Source organism: Hyla sarda, chromosome 10, assembly GCF_029499605.1.
Source record: "Hyla sarda isolate aHylSar1 chromosome 10, aHylSar1.hap1, whole genome shotgun sequence".
In the NCBI taxonomy this organism is placed as follows: Eukaryota; Metazoa; Chordata; class Amphibia; order Anura; family Hylidae; genus Hyla; species Hyla sarda.
In genome coordinates this window covers 132,394,718-132,406,804 of record NC_079198.1, presented here as the reverse complement: position 1 = coordinate 132,406,804, position 12,087 = coordinate 132,394,718, and the positions used below count along the sequence as shown (strand labels likewise).

At 40.7% G+C, this 12,087-nt stretch overlaps 1 protein-coding gene across 1 annotated transcript; it reads left to right on the top strand.

The window, feature by feature from the left end:
• Positions 1 to 296: 296 nt before the first annotated feature.
• LOC130293273 (nicotinamide N-methyltransferase-like) lies at positions 297 to 7,322 on the top strand. Its single transcript, XM_056541776.1, has 3 exons — positions 297 to 441; positions 5,239 to 5,401; positions 6,899 to 7,322. The coding sequence occupies exons 1-3, from the start codon at positions 297 to 299 to the stop codon at positions 7,320 to 7,322; spliced, it is 732 nt and encodes a 243-aa protein (XP_056397751.1).
• The last annotated feature ends 4,765 nt before the right edge of the window (positions 7,323 to 12,087 follow it).

Sequence of the window (12,087 nt, the reverse complement as noted above, 5' to 3'; positions counted from 1 at the left end):
AGACACTTATCCCCTATTCTTTGAATAGCGGATACATTTTTCTATACTGCAGAACCCCTTTAAGGATATTTAATAAATATATATATATATATATATATATATATATATATATATATATATATATATATATATATATATATGTTAATTAATTATATTACCACAAATGGCCCATAGGATAATAACTCGTGATGTGATAAGTAAATATTACTAACATGATTTGTACATTGATAGCTGATATATAAAGACCCTAAGCACCAGTGTAGAGGTTGTCACTTTCTGTGATACAGGATTAGGCAATGACTTCCACTAACTATGAGATATCAGATGGTTATGATTCCAATAAATCTCCAGAGCATTATTTTACATGTATGAATACTATGATCTTTGAAGAGGATGCTTTGTTATTTCCTATTGAGAACCTTACAAAAACTTTGAAGGAGGGTAGGTATCTAAAATTTTCTCAAATTTCTCAATTTCTTAATTTTCCACTGATAAACTTGTATTAGTGCTTATTTATTGAGCAAATTAATAATTGAACAATATTTATTTTTTTACATTCACGGTAAAAGTAAATTTTTTCTATGGGTCAGTATGAATCAACAATACCAAACTGTACATATATATTTTTTAGATTATATCTGTTATTCTATAAATAAAAAAAATCAGAATCTAATCACTGTGTTTTGCCTCCTATAATTTTTCTTATAATTCTTTTTTTCTACCTACAGTGCAGTGTGAGGAATTTTTTGCATTCTGAACTATAGTTTTTATCGGTTCCACTTTTGCATAATTTTTACTACAAATTAGCTAATTTTTTTTAAAGTTCAGCTCCACAGGCTTGCCAAATTTTTCAACAAAGTTTGGTTTGTGTCGAACAGGTTCTCCAAAAACCGGAAATACAATAAGGATCAAAACACAAGGAAACCACTGCTAGGGTCACCTAGGAATATATTCAAATAGTTTGGAAGTGGTTTTAAGGCTGAGTTAATTTTTATGGTGACGTGGGGTAAATAGTGCAAAAGTGTGACAATGGCACTGGGCCAGGCTGTGCCTGCTGCTCTCTGGTCAGTGAGGTGTTACATGCAAAGAGACAGAGATTATGGAACAGAACATCAAGAAAGGCCACTTGCACATCATATAATTGTAAACAATGAGAAATCCACTGACACATGGTTCATCGTCATATCAACAGACTTTTCCTCCTCGTGAGATGACCGAGAACTGGTCAAACAGTCCACTATGGGTGTAAGATCCTACGAAACAATACAACTCCTCGAAGACATAGGCAACTTTTACTTACTTATTCTACTTCTACCTGTACTGGGCCTAGGCAAATGGGTGGTGCCCACAGAGCTGCTACTGCCACCAACATGCTGACTGGTAACGGTCATGGCAAAAGTCTTCTTTCCACTACCGTTTCCATGCTCAACTATCCCATTAAGGGCTTTTTCACATGGAGGGATCCGCCGATGATGGACCCTACAGTGCTGCCTTGTGCGAGTTGCCTGCGATGTGCGAGTTGCCTTAGTCGCAGCATACTCGGAAAAACATTGTGGCTGCTCTCGACCTAGCGCAGGGAGCCGGGGGAGCGGCTGCGATGTGTGCGAGCATGCTGCACATGTGGGCAGCGTGTCTGCTCATAGCGGTGGATAGCGGCGGATTTTTTTCAGTTTTTTGGTGATTTGACACTCACCAATTAATCAAGTCACAGAGAAACTGGCAGTAAACTTTCACTCTTAACAAGTTTTATGCATTTATAACCCAGAAAATACAGACAAATGTTCTAAAATGCCTTTCCACTTTTACTCTCAAAGCTTTTAATGCATATTTATTTTAAACCCCGAAATGTTTTATTAAACTCAGAAAATGCATGTAACTTGGCCTTAGAAGACTATTCTGCGTTCACTCTCAACATTTAGGTCACACGTATTTTGCTGCAAACTTGCTGCTGAATATTTTCCTACCCATGGAACTCAATGGGTAGCAAAAAGAGGTATTTTTTTTATAATAAATATGAGATGCACATGGTCAGGATTAGGTCCTGAGTAACATATCAATGTATTTTTTATTTTTTTTATTTTTGGGATTTGGCAGGTACTCTTTAAGGGGCATTTTGTAAGCAATAATTATATTGCTTATATAAATCAATGTAATGCATATGCATTACATTGATCTATTAGTTCGGTGCTCTATTGGTACGGGTGGTGGTGGTGGGTGCTCAGGTCACCATTCCACCAGTGTGTGTATATATATATATATATATATATATATATATATATATATATATATATATATATATATAGTAGAAGGAGAGCAGCACCCAAAAAAAAGAAAAATTCGGTGCACGCAGAGTCCAGACCCGGGTCAGGGATCCATGTATAAGCAGAAATTGGAAATATCCACAGCACACTGAGTAGTAAAATTCAAAAAAGTTTTATTCCATCACAGTGGGGGTGTCCAGAACAACGTTTCAACCAGCTCCCTGGTCTTTTTCGAGCTTGAAAAAGACCAGGGAGCTGGTTGAAACGTTGTTCTGGACACCCCCACTGTGATGGAATAAAACTTATTTGAATTTTACTACTCAGTGTGCTGCGGATATTTCCAATTTCTATATATATATATATATATATATATATATATATATATATATATATATGTATGTATATATATATATATATATATATATATATATATATACAGATTGTAGAATATGTTAGCAGATTAGAACCATTCTGCCCATTAAGTGTGCCCGTTATTCTGAATATGATCAATAGTTTGTGGCCATATCTTATATGAAGGATAGCTTTATGCCTAGCCCATGCACTCATTTACTGTATTTGCAGGAAGATTATTCTGCAGGAAGATTATTCCATGCATCCACTACTCTCTTCCTGATATTACAGCAGAAATCTTTGTCCCTCAAACTATACTAAATCTCCTCTCCTCCTTTATCGTGTTGATCTCCTTTCTGTGTTAAGTTTCTATCATATCCCCTCTGTCTTGTCTTTATTCTATACATATTAAGGTCCTTTAATGTTTCCTGGTAGGTTTTATCCTGCAATCCATGTACTAGGTTAATAGCTCTTCCCTGAACTCTCTCTAAAGCAGGGGTCTTAAACTCATGGCCCTTGCTACACCACTGTGCAGCCCACTGCACAGTGGCGTAGCAAGGTGGGGGCCCTCCGTACTCTAGCATGGTGGTGGGCCTAGGGGGAACTATATCGTACAGGAGGGGGGGTTTAAAAACATGGGGTACAGAGAAAAGGGAAAATTTAATGTGAGGGGCAAAGCACAGGGGGCATTATATGTGAAGAGCACATGCCAGGTGGGGCCCCCTGTGCTGTGCTCTTCACATATAATGCCCCCTGTGCTGTGCCCCTCACATATGATGCCCCCCTGAGGGGACAGGACAGGACAGGGAGCATTATATGTGAGGGGCACATGACAGGAGCATTATATTTGAGGGGCACAGCACAGGGGCCCTTAGATGTGAGGGGCGCATGATGGGGGCATTATATGTGAGGGGCACATGATGGAGGCATTATATGTGAGGGGCGCATGATGAGGGCGTTATATGTGAGGGGTGCATGATGAGGGCATTATATATGAGGAGCACCTGATGGGGAGCATTATATGTGAGGGGCCCATGATGGGGGCATTATATTTGAGGGGTGCATGATTAGGGTGATATATATGTGGGGCGCATGATGGGGGCATTATATGTGAGGGGCGCATGATGGAAGCATTATATATAAGGGGCACATGATGGGGCATTATATGTGAGGGGCGCATGATGGGACATTATATGTGAGGGGTGCATGATGGGGGCATTATATGTGAGGGGCACATGATGGGGGCATTATATGTGAGGGGCGCATGATGGGGGCATTATATATGAGGGGCACATGATGGGGCATTATATGTGAGGGGTGCATGATGGGACATTATATGTGAGGGGTGCATGATGGGGGCATTATATGTGAGGGGCGCATGATGGGGGCATTATATGTGAGGGGCGCATGCGGCCCAGCCTCACCCAGCCTCTATCTCCAATGGCCCCCAGAGAATTTGAGTTTGAGACCCCTGCTCTAGAGTATCTATATCCTTTTGGAGAAATGGTCTCCAGTTGTAATGTCCGTTTATTTGTTTTTGCATTTTTTCTTTTTAGGCCCTGTTCAGACCTTGTTTATCATGCATTATCTATCTATCTGTGCTTTTCTTCCAGGCGTGGAAGAGTTAAGCCTTTCACACATGTGCTAGTCGGGTGTGGCTGTATTCTAGTTGCTGGTTATTCAGTGCAATACTACTATGTCTGTTTGTGCAATCCACTTCCAAGTCTGCTTGAGCATGACCCTTGTATTTATCCTATGATATCATCTGAGTTTTAGCCATGATTATATAGTCTTGTTTATTGTAGATTTTAGTCTGTGTTACATATGTCGGTTTTTAGGATTTTGTCTGTTCCGCGTTGTCAGTGTTCACACTGTGCCAGAGTCCAGTTTGTACCCTGTGCTCTGTATGTTATATTCTTGTTCGGTATTTTGGAGTTTATTCAGACTCATCCGGTTCTAGTTTGTAGGTTCTGTGTCCCAGTGTGAACAGTCTCCTATATTTATATCCTGTTTGGTTGATCCGATTTTTGTGCTTTATACTTGTATCTGCTTGTGATAGTTCTTAGTAACTTACCTGTTGAGTTTAGTGTTTTGGCTCTCAGTTCTTCCGCTATCCCCTTCATCTCCAGGATTCTGCTGTATACTCCTATCATGCCTAGTCTTGTTCATTTTATCATTTCTGCCGTTTATCTGATATCTGGTTTAGTGAACTGTTTGTTAATTCACTATATTCTGTTCTGTTTGTGAGTTTATATTCTGCCCTCTTAGCATTTGTATTGTCTAATAGGTTTCTGTTCTGGCCTGTGACTGACTATGGTTATTATTTGTTTTTTACACCACTGCACTTTGGCGCAGGAAGGGACCGGCTCCCAGTTGTCGACTCACCGTTTAGGGTGAGTGGGCAAGTAGGCATGAAAGATGTTTTAGGGTCAGTTTAGGGCTCACTCTCCCTGTCCCCACGGTCGGTCCTTGACACCGGTACTGCGCACAATACTTCAAGTGAGGTCTCACCAGTGTTCTTTATAGCGGCATGAAAACAGCCTTTGTATACTCCCTCCTGATTGTGACATTAAATAAGAATTTAATATGTTTGTTCATTATTGAATAGTGGACTTTTTCTCCATAGGTCGCATTAGTGGAGATGTCATCATTAACCTCAGCGTCGCTTCCGTAGTTCATCATCTCTATGCAGCCTGTGACTTCTTTAAACACCTCATAGTGCTGGAGGTCAACGACAGGTGCACCATTAAGCTGAAAAGATGGCTAGACTCACGCACTGGAGTTATTGGGTAACGTACCATCTTTATGCCTTTGAAATTAGAAGTGTTAGTAGTTTATTTTGTCAATTAACCAAATGCAAAGTGAATGAACAGAAGAGAAATCAAAAATCGATATTGTGTTAGGGCACCATTCACCATCCAAAACAGCCTAAATTCTTCTACATACACTTGTACACAGTTTTTAAAGAAACTCTGCAGGGAGGTTGTTCTAAACATCATGGAGAACTAAGCTCAGATCTTCTGCTGATATAGAGATACTTAAATCCTCTCGTCACATCATGTAATCCCAGACAAACTCGATGGTGTTAAGGTCAGGTCTCTTTGGAGGCCATATCATCATTTCCAGGGCTCCTTGTTCTTATTTATAGTGAAGAAAGTTCTTGAAGGGGTACTCCGCCCCTAGACATCATATCCTCTATCCCAAGGATAAGGGATAAGATGTCTGATCATCACACCCCCTCCCATAGACATAAATAGAGGGGATGTGGTATGAAGTCATGTCTCCCGCCACAAGAACCCAGCACTCTAAACATACTGTTTAGAATGCCGGGTGCTACACGGAGATCGCAAGGGGCACCAGCGGCGGAACCCCCGCAATCAGACATCTTATCCCCTTTGCTTTAGATAGGGGATAAGATGTCTAGGGGTGGGATACCCCTTTAAGGACAATGGTTCTTTATTTGACTGTCTGGCATGCATGGTCTAAGAGCTGTGATGACATGATGGTGGCTCGGTGGTTCGCACTGGTTCCTTGCAAAGCTGAGGTCCTGGGTTCAACTCCCATCTGTAAAGAGTTTGTGTAGGTTTTCTCCCTTACTCTGAAAAAAAACACACAGTGAATTTAGGTTGTGAGCCCCAATAGGATGAAGGCCATTTAGATTGTTGACAAGCTGTCTAATGTGTGTGAGTTCTATAAATAAATATTTTTTTATTATTTAGAAAAAGCTTAAGCACAAGTCTATTCAAGACCAACATTTTTCATTCTTATCCACTCTAAGCAATACTTTTATCCATGGAGTCCTGTATAATAGAGGGAAACATGAAGGGGAAGAGTATAAGCAGGGCTCAAGTCCTGCAGGAACGCATGGAAACTGAGTTCCTGCACTTTTTCCACAGCAGGAACAACATTTCCATTAGCATTAGTTCTGCAGGAACGGCCCTTGAGTGGAAATCTTGAGTTCCTGCACTTTTTTTTCCAAGGACTTGACCTCTGAGTATAAGCTTGGTATTAGATACACATACCTTGAGTGAATTCTAGCTTTTCTACCAGTATTTGAAGCTAACTATTAACCCTTCATTCTGCAGTATTTATGACAACTGGGAACAATCATTTTCTTCCTTTCTTTCAAATACCGGTTACAGAAGGGATTTCAACCAAATTTCAGATGTCAGAAGAACAGGGCACATTGTAAGATTGATGCTTAGTATAACAAGTTTGCCTCAGTGGATTTACATTTTTCTACCATTACTGCTATTGAATGCCCACATTTTCCCCATTTCTTTCAGTGACCAGTTAAGCGATAGAGAAGGAAAAGTGAGATCGTCCCTTCAAAATATTGTGAAATGTGACCCTGAAAAAGAAAACATGACCGATCCGATAGTCTTACCACCAGCAGATTGTATCTTCAGCGCTTGGCTCCTAGAAGAGATCAGCAAAGATCAACATGGTTACATCAGATATTTACGAAAGTTCTCCAAGATGCTGAAACCGGGAGGACACCTCATATTAATTGGTGCTTTACGTATGACATATTTTTTCGTGGGGAAAAACAAGTTCCGTAGTTTCAAAAATTATGAGGCTTTTATCAGGAAAGCTCTAGCCGGAGAAGGTTTTGTTATTGATAAATGTAAAATTAAGAAGAGGACAACTGTCAGTGACCTATCTGACTATAAGGCCGTCATCTTCATTTCAGCTCACAAGGAGAAGTAGAAGTTAGTAACATACCAATTAGACTCTGTTTGCATTGCTTTCAAGCTTAGGATTTCCTGACATGTATCTCTGATGGAAGTCTGGTGTATACCCCAGTATAGGCATACAATTGCATGTGCTGCCCTTTTGGTTTCATGAAAAGATATAAAAATAATGAATAAATAAAAAAATTAAAAATACATACTTAATGGTATTCGTTTTTGTTAGATGGCTCTTCACAGAAAAGTGTAGTAGATTATACTTTTCTATATAATTTATCTGTCTAGTGAATCGGGGCTTATAGCTACAGATGACATACACATCAGCATTGTTATTTAAGTAATTCTTAAAAATATGATTTAATATTCTGTGATTTAAAGTGTACCGTATTTTTCGCCGTATAAGACGCACTTTTTCTTCCCCAAAACTGGGGGGGAAAAGTTGGTGCATCTTATACGGCGAATTCCTGCAGCCATCAACGGCCGGGACCCGCAGCTAATACAGGACATCACCGATCAAAGCTGACCGCCGCATCTGAAGCGAAAATAACACTAACCCGGCTGTTCAGTCGGGCTGTTCGGGACCGCCGCGGTGAAATCGCGGCATTCCGAATAGCTTACCGGACACCAAGAGGGACCTTACCTGCCTCCTCGGTGTCTGCTCCGTGCCGGGATCCCCTGCATGGCCGGCACTCTCCTTCGACGCCATCACGTCGTAGCTCACGCCGTCCCGTCATCCAATAGGAGCGACATGCGTAGCGACGTGATGACGGCGGCGGAGAGCGTGGATTCCGGGGAAGAAGACGTCCGGAGCGTCGGGGATACCACGGGGACGCGGCGACAGCGATGGAGCGACATCCAGGGCAGCGGTGACGGGTCCGGAGCGGCGGGGACAGGTGAGGACTACCTCCTATCCAGTGGTCTTCAACCTGCGGACCTCCAGATGTTGCAAAACTACAACTCCCAGCATGCTGGGAGTTGTAGTTTTGCAACATCTGGAGGTCCGCAGGTTGAAGATCACTGTTGCGTGCAGAATCTTTTTTTTTCTAGATTTTGCACCTTTAAAATAGGGTTTGTCTTATATGCCGGTGCGTCCTATAGGGCGAAAAATACGGTAATTGTCATTACAAATGTAAAAAAAAAAGATAGAAAATGTACTTTTTATTAGAAAATTACAGTTAGATAGGTGCCCACCTTTCTCAACCCTAAACCGCCATTGCTATGCTACATCCGTACACAGTACATACAGTACAGTAGCTAAATGCCAACAAGAAGATAGAGCCGGTCACTGCTCACTGAAGTTAAATCAGATCAAGCTGACAGGTGTCTGTATTGGGGTATGAGTCCTTAGCAGACCAGGAGAGTAGGGGGTGCTTCACGTTTGTCAGTGTACAAATACAATAGCAACAACATGAAGAGAAAAGACGGAGCACACACCTGGAGATCCTGCTGCAATGATTTATTCAAAATTCATACGGAACACAGATAATACATCTTCCCCATAGGCACAAGTGGAGCGAAGAGGCAGGGGCGTGCACCCGGACGACAGCCACTGTTTGGCGTTCCATCAGGCCCCGGTAACAGCTTCCTGTTGCTTTATTACCTATTTAAATAGTATCCACCCATTAAACATGAGACATATAGGTATACAACAAATATGTAAAAACATATAAAAGTGATATTAAGAATTTGAACGGCACCAACAATGACAATATGACCTTTGACTTCCAGTTTGGGGATCAATCCCTTGAGTTCTTGGATGTGAGAATATATATTGAAGAGGGGCATTTGTTAACATCCGGATACAGGAAACCTATTTCCAAAAATGCCCTATTACATTTTGATAGCTCACACCCTGTATATATCAAACACAGCATTCCCTACAGCCAATTCATACGGCTCAAGGGAATCAATAAGAAAAATAACTCTTTTTTATCCCAGGCAATTTAGCTCAAGATCATATTAATAGATAGGGGATACCCCAAGAAATGAATAGATCAAGCCTTTGAGAAGGTTAAGAAAATAGAAAGATGCATGCTCCTCTCAAGTAAGCAGTGTAATAAAATAAAAAAGATCCGAAAATGTTATTCACTTTTGCGAATTCTCCTATGAACCACACTATCAATGGGATACAAGAATTGGTACAAGATCCAATGTGATCACAAATTGTTCGGAGTAGATGTGTCTCGTCCTCTTGTCACATTTAGACGGAGTAGGACCATTAGTAGTACCTTGAAAGCAATAGAACGAAAAGATGCTGAAATTAAGAAATCCAGCTGGCTAAAACAAGTAGTTCCTATAGGCAATATGCAATGTAAGGACTGTTCAATATAAATCTAGCCCAAAGCAGTTTTTCACTTGGTTCCTGTAATGTGAATGTATGCCAGTTAATTACATGTAAAACCACTTTTGTGGCATACTGTATATTTTGCCCGTGTGGGTTTTATTACATTGGGAGATCTAAAAGGAAGCTGTATTTACGTATTAAAGAACATCTTAGATCAATAAAAACAGGAGTAAGAGTAATAAGATTCATCACACATGAAGAAATTCATGCAGGCAAGACAGAGGGCTTGAAGTTCGGCAGTATTGAAAGGGTGAACTGCCCAGAGAGAGCTGGTAGCAGGTTAGACCATCTTGCACGGGCAGAAGCATGGTGGATAATACGAGCTGATGCGCTTGGCACATTGGGGCTAAATGATTGTTACGAATTAGGTTCATTTCTGTGATTCACATAGTTTGTTGTGAGTTTTACTGTTTTCTAAGTATTCTTAATATCACTTTTATATGTTTTGACATATTTTTTGTACACCTGTATGTCTCACGTTTAGTGGGTGGATACTATTTAAATTGGTAAATGAGCAACAAGAAGCTGTCACCGGGACTGTCGTCCGAGTGCACGCTCCTGCCTCTTAGGTTTTTGCTGCCACCTACTGAATAACTGGATAATAACATGAAGTCTTCTGCTTTGCATTCTCATACCCCTCCAATACCCACATCCTGTAGCGGTTCTAGTGGCAGGCAGGGGAAAAAGAATAAAATACAGATCCAAGCTCCCAGATTTACTCGTTCCACCCTCTCCTACTACTAGCTACTGAGACAAGCGTCAAAAACAATACACGCTATAAAGGTTCTACGTCCAAGTGAAACATCATGGCTTGTCCTCAACAGGATGCTCCTACCGATTCAGTCATGTCCGACTTATCTCACAATATGCCTCAAACTGTTACACAACCTCATTCTGTATCTATTCAAAGTCGCCATAAACCCGTCTCAGAAATAGAAGATAATCACAGGTCGACTCCTCCTAAAAGATACGCTTCTGCCTCCACTTCATTGGTCAACCAGACTCCTAAAGAACAAAGGAAGTCTAAGGATACATAACAAAATGTGAAGCATACTCTTGCGCCTCTACCTGCGTGCTACTATGACTCTTTAGATGGTACTCCTTTACAGCTATGAAAGACCACCCTTCCTGGTCATCCCAGTAATCATGCTCTGACCTGGATGAAGCTCCAAAGGTGGGTGACAGCAAATTGAAGTAATACCTTAAACATCTTCTACAAAATATGACTTTAGAAGCTTTTTAAGCGAAATGGAGTCTACACTTAAAGAAGAATTAGCCAATGTGAGACAAGATATCACAACAATCCAGAACAGAGTGGATACTTTGGAAGTTGACAACACCAGGACTTATATCTCCTCCTTACAGTCAACGCAGCCCCAACTCCATGACACCGGACTGGCGCAAACAACCACCATGATTCCAAAATACTTAAATGTCGGTCCAGAGGCCTCAATCTCTCTGCCTACGCTGGCCCCTGAACCTATATTATCCACCTAACCTTCAGGCTTCTATATTTGTCCTCACCATAGAGAGGAGGAATCATTGTTCAACTAACAGTTATATAGCTATATTGTTTTTCTAAAAGGCTTATAGCAGGGCCTAATATAGTTTGTTACCTTTATTTGAGACCACAATACAGTTACTTACGGTTATCTAGACATGAATATTAATATCTTAATTTTTTTCTTAAATTGCTTGATTTGATATTTGTAAAGTGATATATTTGCATATAAGTGCAGCGAGGGAGTCGTTCCAATTTACCTTTCGCCTATTCCCCATATTGTTGAGTTATCAATCTTTTCCCTTAGACCTTATAGTTCCTAGGAGTCAGATAAATAGTGACATACCTCTACATTCTCCTAATAGGGTTAAAACCCCTTTTGAGGTTTTTTTCCTTGTGGAATGCTTCATAGTTATTTTAGTTTTATGTCCTTGTTCTGCATTTTTTTGTTTTTCTCTAACTTTTAGTCTTTTGTCTTCCCTTATTTCTCTATACCTGTGTGAAATTGCTTACCATTCTTGCCGTCACTCCCGGTTTAGGTTGTATAGATCCCTCCAACCACATCAATGCCTTCCTACTGATCGGGACCCATCTCACCTTATCATTACAGTGTGGCTCACCTGCCTTATCATCTCAGGAACTGGGGTATGAGCCACTCTCTACACATCTGACCTTAGATAAAGATTCATCATGGTGCATCTCGTGACACTTAATGTAAAAGGCCTGAATTCAAATGTTAAACACAGACTCCTCTTGAAAGAGTTGAGAATGAGAAAAGTAGACATATGCTTTATTCAGGAGATGCAGAGGAGTTGCCATCCTTATATCTAAAACATGTCCTTTTCAAGTCTCTTCCGCTATTTCAGACCCCAATGGAAGATATGTCATTGTTACAGGTCATCTCTCTAATGTCCCTATGATCTTACGCACCATTTATAC